Genomic DNA, 17,677 nt, shown 5'->3' with positions numbered 1-17,677 from the left:
TTTTTAAACGTATACTTTAATATAAGTTTGTAGCTTATTATGGATATTTGAAGAGCTGTGTGCCAAACCTAACAAGCTCCTGAATATTTCTAAATGTGCAATTGTCGCTATATTTCTGCTGTCATTTTTCACAGGTTTCCAAATGCGTCATAAAATATTATTGGGTCAGGGACCATGCAGGCCACCAGATGGTTGAGAATGATTTATTTCCTTGATTTCAGACTACTGAAGAATGATTGCAGGAAGAAAGCCAGTTTTTATCTCTGAGCTTACAGAATATGAAAGATAAGAGAGACCTTGTGGTTCATCTAGTCTGGATTCATTCTTAATTTAAAAAACCATTCTACACTACCAATGACATGGTTATCTGACCTTGACTCCAATATTTTTAGTGATGAGACACTCGTTATTTTACAAGATAACCTGTCTCACAATTGGACGGATTTTGATGAGCAAGGTCTTCCTTCTATTGATTCAAAATTTCCTTCCTGTAACTTCTGGCCCTTGGAGCAACAATGTGTAAGTCTAGTTCCTGTTCTGAATTATGAACTTTGAAATATTTGAAGACATCTCAACTATCTCCCTTCAGTGCTCTCAACTTCTGAATAAACATCCCAAATACCTCCAGCTGTTCCTCACTTATTTCTCCCTTTAGAACCCTCATCTTCCTACTGAACGATCTCTGGACACACTGTAATTAGGAAACATATGTTCTCCAGGGCAAAGTGGAATTATGTCTTATTTTTAATTATAGATTTAATTGTACTTATGCCATAAAACTACTATATGATCCTCTTTTGTAAGCCAACTATGCATATAATTGCATACTATATCATTACCAATATCAGTATATGTTATTAGTTGTAAAATGCAAAAGCAGGTTACTCTGATATAATAAGCCCCCATCTTAGCTGGAAGTCTGTGTCTAAAGAACATCTCATGGCTGACAATGCCAGCTTACTATTAAAATTCTTTAGATAAAAATATGAGAAATTTTCAAAATAATCTGGGCTATCAACTTGCACCTGCACAATAGTATGGCTTGTTTCAATTTCAAAATTCATGGAGCAAGCAATTATAGATAGCCTGAAAGTAAAGCATCCCATTATAAAGTAGTATTATTAGTAAAAACAATCTAAGACAAACTAGTAAAGATGAATTGTATTTTTACAACAATAAAATTATATTAAATGTTTAATGAAGGACAGTCTTCAGCTAAATAAAGTAAAACTGAAGAGAATTAGTCCATATTCAGACTTTATGGGAAGATCTGGTAAGTTGATCTCATGATCAATAGTAGTTATAATCATAGCATCAGTATTAATCCCTAAAGCAGATACAAATTATATCATAATGTTGTGGCCCAATAATTGTCCATATTGACTTACTACTGGTAAAAACTAGCAGATGGACAATTCACACTAGGAAATTTAGTAGGTTTCAATTTACACATCTATACTTCTACCTGTACTGTTCTTTTAATGTCTAATAGTGAGTTATAGTATATTTGAATATCCATAATATATTTCTATATAATACTACCTCAGAAATATTAGTACTGTTTTCTGTTTTATGGAATAAGCAGGAGTTTGCTGCATTTATTAGTTGATGATTGCTACTACAAACACTAGCCAATATTTAGCTTTCACACAAAACAAAAGAACTAGGTTCAGTGCCATAATCACTGAAGAACCTACAGACACTAACCCAACAACTTTCTGTTCAATAAACTATATCTTGTGTATTCGTTTTCATTCAAAGCCAAATGTTTCTAAACAAAGTATGTATAAAACAGTAACATCCAAACACAATGCTTCTCAGCAGTGTGAGTATGACAAAAAGTATTCTGATCATCTTTTAAAATAAAAAGCCTGAATTATTCAATTGTTTCCATAATCCTTGTGATCGGTTGCATTATGTCCTCCCAAAATTCATATGTTAAAGAGCTTAGTACCTCAGAATGTGATCTTATTGGAACGTAGGATTGTTGCAGATGTAACTAAGATGAGGTCTGACTGGAGGAAAGTGGGCCCCTTGTCCAATATGACTGTTGTTCTTATAAAAAGGGAAAATTGGGAGACACACACACAAGGAGAACACCATGTGAAGATGAAACAGATCAGGGCGATGCTTCTAAAAGACGAGGAACCAGGAAAATTGTCAGCACACCACCAGAAGCTAGGAGAGAAGCATCAACCCTGCTGACACCTTAATCTTGGAGTTAGCCTCCTGAAACCTGAGACAATAAATTTACATTGTCGGAGCCACTCAGTTTGTGGGACTTTGTTATGGCAGCTCTAGGAAATTATAACAGTTTTTAAACTCCTAAAAAATACTTGGCACTCTCCTTTGGGGCATGCCTTCAGAGTCCAAAGCACTTTATTTTGGATATCCTTAAATGGTGACATATTCTTGTCCTCTGAGATATGAGTAACAGCCCAGAGTTACTCATATCTAGGACATGAATATAATGGATCACTTGTGTAGGTAGTACAGCATTCTTTTAATTAATTACAACATCCAAATTAATTAATTTACAATATAAATTGACTGCCCATCTCAACAACTGCTTTGGCAGACAGTCTAAGAGATGCTTTGAATAGTAGTATTCCTAGGGAAAAAAAGTATAGCCTCCTAAGATAACTACCTTGAAATATATCAAAATGCATGTATTATAAATCCTGATGTAGTTTGTGTTCATTCTTTATAGCCCTACTATATATACATGCTTTATATTATGAATAGTGTGAGTAGCACCTTGTGATACCAGGTACTTGACTAAAGATGTATCTGGGGAATGATCCCAACCCCTTAGCCTAAGCAGTTTCCCTTCTATCTGATTCACATTTTGCATTTCCATTCCAGATAAATACTGCCTAACAAAACTTTCTGTGATGAAGGAAATGTCTTATATCTGCATTGTCCAGGACAGGGGCCACTAGTCACAAGCGGCAGTTGAGCACTTGAGATGTAGCTCGTGCAACAGAGGAATAGACATTTAATTTTCATTAATTTTAATTCAAATGGTCACATGTAGCTATTTGGCTATTGTACAGGACAGTGCAGTCTTAGATTTTAATTTGAAAATAGAATGTTACTGCTAACAAAGTTTGAAAATCACCAGTAAAAATGAATGAATAGGAAAACTTCTCCTAAAATGGATTAACTGATTATTCTGATCAGTTCTCCCAGAAAACACAAGTATGTACATTTCTTGGGCACATGAGGATTGACTTTACTGCCAGTGAGCATAAAACTTAATCAGTGAACTAAAACTGGCATCACTAATCATTAGCCAGCAGGGGGAGCTGAAGAGTAGCACGGTTGCGTTTTCTTTGGAGAGGTTCTTTTTCCCCCCTTCTATGTGTTGGTGGTCTATGTGGAGGCTCTTAAAATACGTATTCTGTCCAGGAACTCCAAACCCTGCATTTCTTGCATATCCAGTGTGAGCTACATACTCTGCCTGTGTCTGTTTCAAAGGATTCCCAAGCGGTCGGAACTTGATTCAAAACAAAACAGTTCAAAATCCAATTAATTACAAAACCTGGTCTTTCCCACTTCTCTTTGTTAAAATGTGATTAGTGTTTAGATTTTTATACTTTTTTTTTAGCTTTCTTCTTCTTCTCCCCATATCAGAGAAAATTTTAAGGCCTTTTATATTTAGACAGAGAAGAAAAATTTCATTGGCATATTGTTGATTCTTTAAAGTTATTCCTAAGAAAACATTTATCCATAATAAATTAACCATATATGGCCTTACCTCTTGATAAAGGTCACTGAGATCTTCCTGGTGGGCTTGTTTGGAACATCCTGGGAATTCTCTAACACAGCAGGAATCTGGGGGCCAGTCCATCTCTGTCATTTCCAACCAGTCAGTGAAATATACCACTCCACAGCACTTAAACTGCAAAAAAAAAAAAAAAAAAAAAAAATCACTAGTCAGCCTCAGAAACCACAAAACTATTTTCTTAACTTATAGGAGATTAAACATCAGTTTTTTTAAATTTTTGTACCCAGAGCTACATCTGTCATCACCTAATGATATGTGTACAGTCTATGTTGATGATAGAAATGTAGTAAAGGAACACCATGGCTAACCATTGCATAATGGAAGAATTCTGAGTAATAATGCCCGTAACACATCAAAACAAATCAGGCATGACTGAGACTCACTCCCTAGCTGTAAGCTTGTCTACAAGGGACTATACATAGCAACAGACTGAACATACACACTAACAAACCCAAGTAGGTGACACCTTATCTTTATCATTAAACCTCTAACCACCAAGGGCCAGTTGATCAAATTTTTCTATTGCTCAACATATTCAAATATTATATTAAAAGTTTCTGTAATCTTTGTAAAAACATGTGTCGACCAAAGCCCACATCACAAAAAGTTAGCAGACATCGATTCCTCAGCTAGTAAAATATCCAAAAACTTTAAGAAATAAACATAGGTCTGGCCAATTAGTGTTTATTCAACTAAGGTTCTTGAAATAAATGTTCATGTTCTATTACCACAATCTCAGAAGAAATGGTGTGCCTTTAGCTTGAATAAAATTGGAGTTAAGAAAAACTATATTGACATTTTTTCTTTTTTATCTAATTTCCCCAAAGATTAGCAAAAGCTTTCTCTGATCAAGGTTTGAAAGCACTGCTTAAGGACCTCTATAGATTAGATTCAGAACAATTATCTATGATGAATAATTTTCTGTCCTTGAGTAGAGAGGGAGGTTGCTCTTTCCCCTCTAGCCAGAAACAAGGACTATGGGCAGTCACCGAGAACTTTGCCGAGTGACTGGCTATGCAAATCATGCAGTCCAACAGATCAATCTATGTTCAGGTTTCACATTGTATCATAAAATATCACAATCCCCCACCATTTCAAAATTTAACTAAAATTAATTTTGAAGAATTCTGGACTTCTCATGCAAAAGGAAACAACAAGAATACTACAAAGTATTCTGTGTTGTTACACTGGTCTAAATGTCTGATTTTTAAACAGAAACAAAATCACCTTAAGAGGATTATAAATGATGAATTACTGAACAGTATGGGTAATACGAAAATTTTGAGAAACTTAAAAAATACTTTCCATATATTTTTCTTCTTTAAACTTGCTCTCAAAGTCATGAGTATACTATCAACATCACAAATTTAGTCAATAATTTGACATTACATATTTCACACAATACATTAAATATCCTTAAATAATATATGTAGTATAAAGACTTCACTTCATAAAAATCATAAACAAGGAAACATTAACTTTCCATGTCCATCTTTTTAAATCCTTACACTCAGAGAAAATTCATTTCTCTCCTTTGCTAATGACATGAGTCCTTTCTGTGTTGATGACAGAACAGTTCTTGGAACTCTCTAACTCCATCCAGCATGGAACAGCCTATTTATATGGCTGTGTCAGGGAATGAGATATTCTACATAAATGACTTTCTCAAATATAAGTATATGTTTTTTCTTATTATAAGTATATAATGTTCAGTGATGAACTTATTTTTATTTTAGTAAGTATTTGTATAGAATTGCCCGTCTTCAACAGAAGATACTGAATTTATTCTGAAACTTTTTCTGAGAACTCCTTTAAGTAAGCCCAACATCATACCAAGATATTACTGTAGTCTACATCTCCTTGTCATTTTCCTGTCTCCTTTAATATTGTGTTGTGAGATAGTACCACTCTTGCTAATGTGTCAAGCTCTAGAAAATACCATCCATTTTACATATGAGTAAACTGAGCCCTTTGACGGTCAAGTAGCTTGCTACAGTTACAGGCCAGAGTGTGGCACAGTCTATTCCAAAGCCTATGCTCCAACTACTATGTTAAAATAAATAAATGAACACATTTTTTAAAGTTAGTATTCTAAAAAGGTATTAAATAAACGCCAATGGGGCTTAAGTGAGAGTCTGCTAAGTTGAGGTACGTGCACAGAATTGCACTGCATGAGGAGCAAAGGAAACCGGCACCTGATAAAGTTGCTTTCTGCAATATAGGTTATTCTAGAATTGTGTCCCCCACCCAAATTCATTTGTTGAAATTCTAACCCCCAGTACCTTAGAATGTGACTGCATTTGGTGATAGAGTGTTTAATAGTGATTGTTAAGTTAAAATAAGGTCATTAGGGTGGGCCCTAATCCAATATGACTGATGTTCTTATTCGAAGAGGACATTTAAATATAGTCACATATAGAGGGAAGACAATGTGAAGACACGGGGAGAAGATGGCCATCTGCAAGCAGTCATAGCAAACTAATACAAGGGATTTAAAAAACCCTTTCACATTCTCAGAGGTCTTCACCCTCTCCATTTACACAAAACAGTCTTATGATAATGGAGGAGGAAACTTACCATGTAACAAATCTAAAAATAAGTGTGCTATCTTTTGCAGTACTTGTACATTGTCCATCTAGGTGGAACTCCCATCAGAAAAAAAAAAAACTCACTTTGTTTTTTAACCTGGATTATCACTGTCTACATCACAAATTCCAGAAAATAACAAGCTCTGGGCAGCATCTACTCAAGACAGTAGCTGACATAACTTACTATAAATTTCCTAATGCTTATTTTCTCTTTGTGTTGTTTTTAGCACAAATATACAATAAATAAACAAAGTTAGGAAGCACTTAAATAAACAGGAAATCTGTGTTACAATGATAATTTTTACCATCTCAACAGTTGTATACAGAGAGTCAGATTTGGAGATTGTCCTGGACTTGAACCTCTGCCCATATCCAGGACAAAGCAAGTGAGCAGAGATCTTGCTATCTATCATGTAAGATATTAATTCTCAAATGCTTTGCGGCCTAACACTACGATAAATTAAAGGAAATTAAATACTTATCCATCTGGGAATGTCACTTCAATCCCAAGGAAACTGCTTGGAAGAAGAGCTTGGTTTGAAGCAAGATCAATGGTTAACTTCAAGTCACCAAATTTTAAACATCTGAATATAGTCCCCACTTGAGAAGATGGTTGGGTGCAGTGCTACATGGCAGTTAGGTAAGAAATGCTAAAAGCACCTATACTTTGTAATGTTATTGTTAATAACCATAGGCTAAATGAAATCTAACTTATGACATCGTTTAATCTTCTCAACAACCTGAAGAGATAGGTATTTTTATTATCACTATTTCACAGGTGAGAAAACCAAGACTTAACGGGGTTATGTATATTATAGAAACTCACTTAATAGTAAGCAGCACAGCTATGATTTTAACCAAGGTCTTTCTGACTAGACCATGCCATTAACGATATACTGACTTCAAAGTCCCAAATGAGAACAATCCTTTTTTTAAAACTAAAATTATGTTTAAAATATTGAGAGCTCTAAAAGTCATGAAAAATCTATTTGTCTGGAACTTGGATATTTATCAAGTTAACCCTTATAAAAAGAAAACTTCACAATAATTTAGCAAAATGGCTTTTCAGAAGTTTTTAAATATATGTGAACCATGTGAAATAAAGGGGAAATGGTATATATGGGAGGAAAATCAGGCCATGAAGTTACTTGAGATATTTTTCAAGAAAGAATTGCACCGGAGGTTACTGAATCATAGGCTTAATTTTTCAGCACAGAGGAAATTACCAAAGTCAAAGCTTTAAACATCTGGTTTGAAAGTGCACCACTTACTTCACTCTCTCTACCTCAGAAATTGCAGCACTTACCTCTCTCTGAAAAAAATTCCAAGCATGAGTAAGCCACCGATATCTAGGTAATCCATAATTTGTCATCCTGGCTTTCAAAGTGACCATATCTGACCACTGTACTGGAACCTGGTAATAAAAAGCAAAATATCAACAGCTATAACACACACACACAGACACAGATTCACACACACACACACACACACACACACACACTCTCGGAATGTCTTATAATTGACAAATACTACTTTAAATTTATATTTGCTTGTGGCCTAAATTTAGCTCAGAGTATTCAATGTAGTTTTTGGACAATCTCAGTGTGTAGATTTTTGTGATAAATGATTAGGTATTTTGTACTAAAGAAAAAAATGAGAAATCACTTTAATGCTCAAGGAAATCACAAACAAGTAATTAACTGTACATTCTACAGACATACTGAAAATTTTCACATAACAAATAACCTCTGCAGAGAAATGCCCTTAATTTGACTTCAAAATGCTATGAAGTTTTTGCTCTTTTAAGCAACTGCAGATAATAGTACTAAAACAAAGGGGAAAGAATTAAAAAGGGAAAGACTTTGACTCAAGTTAAGCCTCACTCTGGGATAATTTTGCCAACACTTTTTCAAAAGTTGTAATAGGAGGTATATTAGAATTTAAGAAAGAACAGTTCTCCACTTTTACACTGTTGGTGGGAATGTAAACTAGCACAGCCACTATGGAAAACAGTGTGGAGATTCCTTAAGGAATTAAAAGTAGACCTATCATTTGATCCAGCAATCCCATTCCTAGGTATCTACCCAGAGGAAAATAAGTCATTATACGAAAAAGATACTTGCAAACTCATGTTTATAGCAGCACAGTTTGCATTTGTAAAAATGTGGAACTAGCCCAAATGCCCATCAATCAATGAGTGGATAAAGAAAATATATATACCATGGAATACTATTAAGCCATAAAAAGGAGAAAAATAATGGCATTCACAGCAACCTGGATGGAATTGGAGACCAATATTCTAAGTGAAGTAACTCAGGAATGGAAAACTAAGCATCGTATGTTCTCACTCATATGTGGGAGCTAAGCTATAAGACACAAAGCCATAAGAATGACACTATGGACTTTGGGGACTCGGGAGGAAGGATGGGAGCGGGATGAGGGATAAAAGGCTACACATTGAGTGTAGTGTACACTGCTCAGGTGATGGATGCACAAAAATCTCAGAAATCACTGCTAAAGAACTTATTAATGTAAGCAAATACCACCTGTTACCCAAGAACCTATTGAAATAAAAAAATTAAAAATAATAAAAAAGAAAGAACAGTTCTTAAAGTATTTCTGTGCTTCTATTCTCCAATCACCTAGCACCATGTCTATTGCAGAGTATTTAATCATGACAGAGCTTTAGGTATACAATACCACAGTCATTGTTGTAATGCAATACAATACAACAGTCATTGCTGGCCAGAAATCTGGTCAGTATATCAAGCTATGATTTTACTCCAGGGCCATGAGAAATGGAGGTATACAAATGCTAATCTCATTACATACATAGTATTAAAGCAACTCTGGGAAACTGGATGGACATTCCCATCTGATCTATGAAGTAATATAGACTGGGCTTAGTAAAGCAAGCTTGACATTCAATAAATAACACAAAGATCAAGAACCAAAAAGGAAAAAAGGCAGACATGAGCAAATAAGGCTCCAACAGAACTAGAGATTAGGATTATTATAAAATCTTATTTTTTAAGATAATCATATCAATAGAAGCAGTTTCAAAATTCCTGACCACAGAAATTCTTCATGTTTTTCCTTTGTTAACTTTTTTTTTTTTTGATTACTTGGAAATATACAATAAAACATCCAAACACTTGGCCACACATTTTTTCCCCAAATAATGAGCAAAATGGGTGTACTCTGTGTTCATATATGCCTTTAACAAGGTTCAGGGAACTAGTCAAAGTTCAAACTACTCACCATAAATTAGTATTATCTCATAACCCTTTGGGCATAAAATAAATGGAAGTGAAGTAAATTATCTAGAAATGTACAATCTGAAACTATATCATTGATGGATTTTATCTAGAGAAGGAATAATGAATAGAAGGTGAATAGTATTAAAAAACAGAAATGAGAAAGCAGATTATCTGATGTCAAGTCACTTGATTTAGTTAATATATCAATTTTTTAAAACTTTACCTTCTAAAATAAATACAGGTTATTTCCTTATTGTGACCACGAACAATCTGAGACCAAATGTGGAAGAAAACAGAGGAGACCATTGAGGTTCTGGCACAAATACTGAGGTCTGGCCATAAAGTAACACACAGGTTGATTTGTTCCTTGCATGGAACAGCTAAAAGCACAAAGCCCATTCTATGTAAAGGCTGGGTTCTGCAAAATTTGGCAGATAATAAACTTTAATGGTACTTTTCATTCACACTGCTATTAGTGCAAAAGCAATAAAAAACCTGACAAACTTTTTTTAAAGAACTGCTTTTACATTTCACTTTTAAACAGCCCTTGCTCCATTCTGGTGATGTAATGGGAAAGATTTGCAAAAGCAAAACAGTGATGCATGCCCTCAACTGGAATGGTAGTGGGCACCTATTTAGTACTGCAGTACTCAGGAGCTAATCGTAGATGGTCTCTTAACAGAATAGAAGAAAGTATCTAGGCCGGGCGCGGTGGCTCAAGCCTGTAATCCCAGCACTTTGGGAGGCCGAGACGGGTGGATCACAAGATCAGGAGATCGAGACCATCCTGGCTAACACGGTGAAACCCCGTCTCTACTAAAAAATACAAAAAACTAGCCGGGCAAGGTGGCGGGCGCCTGTAGTCCCAGCTACTCGGGAGGCTGAGGCACGAGAATGGCGTGAACCCGGGAGGCGGAGCTTGCAGTGAGCTGAGATCCGGCCACTGCACTCCAGCCTGGGCGACAGAGCGAGACTCCGTCTCAAAAAAAAAAAAAAAGAAGAAGAAAGTATCTAAATAAGTATACATTCATTTCAATTTCTTCGTATTTCTTAGAATTATTTTAAAATCAAAACATTTCATTTCAACCATCTTAAGTGAAATCACTTTGAACTTGCTGTATCTTGGAAGATTTACCAAATATTAGTATGGCATATACACTCTAATGCCCATGCTTAAAATCCGCAAGAAAGTAAACCAATTGCTAAAATCCTTTTAATTACCAAACAGAACACAATAAAAAGCTGAGGTAACAGGATCCAGAACTAATGATAAGATATACTCTCTATGGTTTAAATGTCAAGGAGACACATTTATCACTTGAAAACAGAAAAAAATAAGAGAGACAATCTTTTGACCAGTAAACCACAGAAACGGATTCTCTGGAGCCGAGTACTTTTTCAATCCCCTAATAAAATAAAATCCCCTAATTTCCAGGGATGGGGAGAAAACATGATTTTCAAAGACAGCAAACAAGTTCCTATATAAACGGGAGAGTTCATGTTAATAAGAGCTCTGAACTTTTTATTAAACTAGTTAGAATCTGAGCTAACTTTTCACCTTTTCAGGAACTCTCTACTTGCTTAGTGCTGTTGAACACTGGAAGCATGAGTGTCTTCACAGAGAAACATATGTGTGAGTGTGCCAAAGCATCACTGATATGTAAATTGGAGTGTGTAGAGTAGCCACTGGTCTGTGGTTACTACTTAGTATTCAAAACAGTCTCAAAGCACAATGGTAGATTCACCAAAGAATCTTTGAAGAGTATATCAGCACCAGAAATGACTTCTATTTTACTGTTCAATTGCCAAATGACTCTCTTCACTCTGAAACAAATACAATATAATCTCTGTCCCTTCTAGAGAGTCACTACATTTTAAAATGTTGAAGACGTCCTAGGGAACTTGTCACAGATGCAAATGCCCAGTCCTTGCCCTTTCCTCCCTGCCTTCCCCTCCATTCTGACTGAGCACATCTGGGCTGGAGCCCAATAATGCACACTTTTAAGAATCATCCTGGGTGGCTCCTACTGCAGATGGCCCAAGAGCTACACATGGAAAAACACCATTTTACTAAAACAGAATTACTCTACAAAGTTTATGGGGAAAAAGTCTGGCCTCCCTCGACGAAAACAAAAAGCATTCACAGACATGCAAAAGCGTTCGACATCACTAGCAATAAATGCAGTAATTTCCCTCAATGACGTAAGCAAATGTTAATAAGTAATAATACCCAGTGAGTGCAAGGATGAAGTGCAAGTGGTAAGCCAAACATGACTAGTAAAAATCTTAAGACTGAGAAATTTCATGCTCATTTATGCTAGCTATAAAAGTTGTCCCAGCCATTTCAACTGCTGAAATAAAAGAGAAAAAATGAAGAGCTATATTCAAGTAGCCAAGTGTGGAACTGTGAGAGTGCTTCTAGCTTGTGCTAACCACACAGCAACTCTTCAAATACACCTCTTACTTCAGGTGGAAAATGGTTCTGCCTGTTGCAAACAGGAGATGTAGGCTTCCTAGTCATCTGTTCACTATTGCAGTCAGCATTTTAAAAGGCTTTATGTAGGTGTTCAAGAATTTTCAGACTAATCATTTGCGAATATGAATCTTTTCTATTATTAACTCCAAAACTGGTAAAATTATTTTAGAACATATACTATTTTTAGTCTATGATACCCATGTTTAAGCAGCCTGTGGAATTAAAGACATATACAGAGTATACCAAAGAAAATTCTACAAATTATGACTTGGAAATGTGCTTCAGACACAGAAAAGAAAGTGTTCGCTTTCAGAAGTATTGGGACTATTAACTGTTATCATGTAGCATAAACATTCAAATTAATAATCATGTGCCTAAATTACTCTAAAGTATTGATATGGTTAGGCTTTGTGTCCCCACCCAAATCTCATCTTGAATCGTAATCCCCCTATCCCCACATGTCAATGTCAAGAGACAGACTAGGTGGAGGTAATTGAATCATGGGGGCGGTTTCCCTCATGCTGTTCTTTTGATAGTGGGTGAGTTCCCACGAGATCTGATGGTTTCATGAGGGGCTCTTCCCCCTTTGCCAAACACTTCTCCTTCCTCCCACCATGTGAAGAAAGTGCCTTGCTTCCTCTTTACCTTTTGCCATGACTGTAAGTTTCCTGAGGCTACCTCAGCCACGCTGAACTGTTAGTTAACTAAAGCTCTTTCCTTTATAAATTACCCAGTCTTGGGCAGTTCTTTCATAGCAGTATAAAAATGAATTAATACAAGTATCTAATTTAAAAGGTTGAACTGTTGTTTTAGATTATGGTTATATCTATTTTGAACTCACCATAAGTTCCTGTTCATATGTCCAAACGCCACAAGCCAGTTCTACGCAGAAAATGACAAGCAAACTTCCAAAGTACTGTAGAAAAACAGAAAAGTATGCTGTTATTATAGCAGTAAAATAAAGTAGGCTCCTCAAAGACAAACTTGGTATTATGTTTACCTAGTGAACAAGAAAACAGAGGTAAGTTTTCATGAAGCCCCTCAGAAGCAGATGGGGAAATTTTCAGCAAATTTAGAAATATCTGCAGATAACATTTAATATTCATCTCAGTGAGTCATAGTTTATTAGCCATCTCCTGAGAAAAATATTTTATAAATGCCACTACTTTCATTAGGATAAATAAGAATTTACATGTTCTAGTCTGATAAAACTTTAATCAAGTTCTCCAAGAAAGGGGACCTAAGTCCTTTCAAAGTGGACGGGGTACAGTCAACAAGTTCAATGCTCTGCCCATGAGCAGAATTTAACTCACTCTTCTAGGCAATGGGGGTGGGGCGTCTCCTTTGCATTCTTAGAAAAAGCACAACATAGAACAAAACCTCAACCAGTCTTGACACTTTATATAGTAAGTTTCTATTATGGGGAAGGCACTTGGGATACAAAAGAATATCAAAATTCTGATAAGGCATGCATAGGCAAAAAATAACACAAAGTTTAATACAATGTCAAAAACAGAAATGGAGATAAAAATTCAAGATTCCTATGACATAGAGAAATACGCAGTGTTCCAAAAGGTGAAAAGGATTGGAACAAAGAAGAGAAGAGAGAATGCCAGGTAAATAAAAGCCATGAACAAGTGTGCAGAGGCAGCTGCAAAGTCAAGCAAAGAATCAGGGAACAGGAAACAGATCCATCTAGCTGGAGTGGGGTGGTCAGAAAGAGGAATGAGAAGCGATCAAATGGGAAAGATGGACTGAAGCCAGATTATGGCGAACTTTAAATAATACACTAGTGAATTTTAAATCCATCATGCAGGCATTAAGGTAGCATCTTTCAAAGGTTCTGAATAGGGGAACGACATTATAAACTGATGAAATAAAGGCAAAGTTCTCAATGATTTGGAAAAAGGAAGTTTGCTAAGGGGGAGGGTGAAGATCCCTTAGAAGGTAGCACAAGAGGAGGCATGAAGTGAGCAGCTGAACTTAGATGATAGCCTTGCAAATAGGCAGAAAAGAATCATTTTTAAAGGTATAGGAAAAGAAAATTGACAAGGCATTAGACTAATTGAATTTAGAATGGAAGAGAATGATGTATTTCACAAAAGCAGAGAAATTGGGAGGGGTAAATAGCTCTGTGGGAAGATAAAAAAATCTAATTTTATTTGATTAACATAAAAATGTTTATCTAACTATCAGAAATGTAGACTCGGCTGAGTGTGGCGGCTCAGGCCTGTAATCTCAACGTTTGGGTTTTGGGAGGCAGGAGAGTCACATGAGCCCAGGAATTTGAAACCAGCCTGGAAAATATAATGAGACCCCATATCTACAAAAAGAAAAAAAAGAAGAAGCGAAGAAAATTATCCAGGCAGGGTGGTGTGTGTTTGTAATCCTAACACTTTGGGAAGCTGAGGTGGGAGGATCACTTGAGCCCAGGAGATTGAGGCTGTAGTGAGCTATGATCATGCCACAGCACTTCAGCCTGGGTGACAGAGAGAGAACCTGCCTCGAAAAAAAAAAAAAGTGTAGATATGAAGCCCACATAGCCAAGGATGGAATTGAAAACCATTATTATGATTAGAAAAAAACAACAACTTTTGGATAGTGCTCTGTTTATCAAGCACTTTCACAATGAATTCACTCAAGAATCCTGTGAAATAGATAAGGCTACCTCATTTTACAAACAAGAAAATTAAACAGCAGATAATGGGACTTCCACAAGAATGGGCATAATGAATTTGGGAGCACTGGATCACTGTAGCTGTGTTCCTGTATCACACCTTGCCCAGTTGTGGTGGTAATTTTACAGAGGCAAGCCGCAAATATACGAGAAAGAACAAGCTCTCTGAAAATCATCCTCACTAATTTCAGCAGGAATAAAACTTCATTGCAATTATGAATATTCCATTCTATTTACAGTGGGAGGTCAGGGTGGGAGTACCAGGTAGTGACGATTTGTGAATATCCTCCTTCACTGGACTGAAAGCTCTACTAAGGGCAGGTACTTTCTTGCATTCCTCATCACATAATAGGTGTTCAACAAGTATTTGTTAAGTAAAAGAATAAATGCAAACAAAGCAGAGTGGTATGATAGTGAGTAGGACTGGGAGCTACCTTGGACTGGGTGATCAGGGAAGGTCTTTTTATAAAGGTGATCTTTAAAATGAGTCAGTACAGACAAGAAAGAAGCAATGCTGTTAAGACTTCAGAAAAAAAGCAATCCAGGAAGAGGAAATACCAAGTGTGATGTGGCCTTGCATGGTGGGCTAGCTGGTTAAAAACTCAATGGTAACTGGCACACAGAAAGAGTGGGATGGGATACAGGGTATGCAAGTAGACATTGTGAGGTGCAAAGAAACAGATCATTATGAGCCATGGAAAGGATTTTGGATTTTATTCTATGGGTAATTCAAACCCATTAGCAGGTGGCAAGATCTAATGTACATTATAAAAACATAATTCTAGCAATTTTGTGAAAAAATGACCTGTAGAAAAGCAAGGTGTGATGAATCAAATAAAAGATTGCAGAAGTAGAATGAAGAAAAGAAGATGGAAAAAGTGGACCGAATTAGGATTGTGAGCCATCAGGATTCAAACTTAAAGTTTCTTTGTTTATAATATTTGCTAATAAAAGGGGGAGTGGAGTATAAGATACAGAAAATGGGGCTGATTTTCTACTACCGTAACACACCTCCTATGATTTAAAAATATAAATCTTTGCTATCGTTTTAATATGGTTCCTTCCTATTTCTTTCATGTGAAAAATAAAGAATACATAACTGCATAATCTCTCAGACAATAACACAGCTTCAAAATAACTGTTGGTTCAAAGGATAAAGTAGTACTTTGTTAAGGGGATCTCATTTTGCAAGCTACTTTTATTTTTGGCATACATAGTATTCATGGTCAGCTTTAATATACTCAGATATCATTTCAAAGTATTGTTATTTCTAGGCCTTACTTTAAAGATTTCAGCTGTAAAAGTATGATTAGAAGAAATGTTGTGAGCATAGTACTTCAAGCCAATTTTTCTCCAAACTTTCTTTAATGCTTTACTTAAGAGATTTCTAGACATAAAAAATATTATATTTGCATCTTATGTTACAAAGAGACCAAATGTTCAGTAACTACATACTAGATCACTTTTCTAATCTTTGATAAGAAAAGACCCTTAGAGACAGTGAGACTCCAGAGAAAAATTAAACTATGAGACATTTTTTGCGTCTCAGATTCTTAACCTAAATTCGTTTCATATTTGACGTCTGGCTACAATGAAAACCAAAGCATCCCTGAAAAGGCAAGATATGTTTACCAATAAAACGCGGACATGGATGATGATTATTATTAAAAAAATAGGAAATTCCCAGACTTTGCCTTGAGGATAACCACGTAAATTTCTAGACAGGTTTTATAACCTTTTAAATCCTACTTGAATATTCTCTCATTTTCTGCCTCTTGGAGTCATTAATCAGTTCGCAAATGTAGCCCATGATTGGTACGGAGGGGCTAAGTTTCCTATGAGCTGGACGCTCTTAACTCCGGGAAAGCTCTAAAATGATTGTATCTTTCAGATTTCCAGTGGGTTCATATGATGCCAGTTCTCCCATACAAAATAATTTTTTTTCTTTATTCCACTAACACTCAGGAACGCTGATTTGTTTGACTTTGAGGTTGAAAAGACAAGTTTCATCAACATTATAACACTTTCTTGGAATAAATTAAATTTAAAATTTGATTCAAATAAAATATTTTTACAAATGATGTTGCAGCTTCATGGTCAGCTGTCTTTTCTTCGTTGTTATTGCTGTAGCCTGAAACATCCAGTGTTCCAATTCCAAGGAAAACATTAAATGTCAAATTCATCCTTAATACAGGATAAATAGACCATCTGCATCTACCCCTAAATTTTCTTTTGTGGCGAGATCTCAGTCCTTGATAAAGTCATTCTCATACTGATTATTGCACTGAGAATCACTCAGCTGCTATTTAGTTTAAGAGCTAGATTTGAAGCATCTATAAAGCATGATGCTAATCCTTAATTTAATAACAAAATTAGCCCAGAATTAAACACAGCTCCTGCTGAGTTGTGTTATGGTATGAAGTGTACATCCATATCAATTTCACCACACAAACACCTGTTATCTTCAACATTACTGGGAACATGTATGTCTCTCCCCTGATGGTGGCAGCAAGTGTTTCTCGTGTTTCTTGCTTTCCCAATGCATATGGTTTAACGAGATGGTATGTACCAGTCTAGTTTGCAGAGCAACTCACCCTATCTTCTCCTAGTGGGTTTTCTTTCTAGAACGATGAAAAGTGCTCTGAATTTGGAGTTAAATTTAAGTTCAAAACCAGCTCTGAAACATACTGTGTGATCTTTAGCAAACCATTTAACTATCTTTGTGTCAGTTTGCTTATCTGCCTGATAAAGATAAAAAAGAACCCCCTTTTATAGTTTCCATCAAGGTTGATTTGATATATGTGAAAATGCTTTGGAAAATGGAAAGCATTGTAAAAAATGCTATTCTGTACTAGTCTGTGAAACAACATCCATAATGACTTGTCC

At 35.8% G+C, this 17,677-nt stretch overlaps 1 protein-coding gene across 8 annotated transcripts in view; it reads right to left on the bottom strand.

The window, feature by feature from the left end:
- TSPAN12 (tetraspanin 12) overlaps positions 1-17,677 on the bottom strand; it is a 105,822-nt gene that overhangs the window by 50,053 nt on the left and 38,092 nt on the right. For all 8 annotated transcript variants that reach the window (XM_050785093.1, XM_050785097.1, XM_050785094.1 and 5 more), the window contains 3 exons: positions 12,956-13,030; positions 7,685-7,792; positions 3,761-3,904 (listed from right to left, as the gene is read on the bottom strand). In XM_050785093.1, coding sequence (XP_050641050.1) covers positions 3,761-3,904; positions 7,685-7,792; positions 12,956-13,030 — 327 coding nt within the window. The remainder of the gene's footprint in view (positions 1-3,760; positions 3,905-7,684; positions 7,793-12,955; positions 13,031-17,677) is intronic.

This window comes from Macaca thibetana, chromosome 3 (assembly GCF_024542745.1).
Source record: "Macaca thibetana thibetana isolate TM-01 chromosome 3, ASM2454274v1, whole genome shotgun sequence".
Classification (NCBI taxonomy): domain Eukaryota; kingdom Metazoa; phylum Chordata; class Mammalia; order Primates; family Cercopithecidae; genus Macaca; species Macaca thibetana.
Note: the sequence above shows the minus strand (reverse complement) of the source record. Positions and strands in the feature narration are given on the sequence as shown.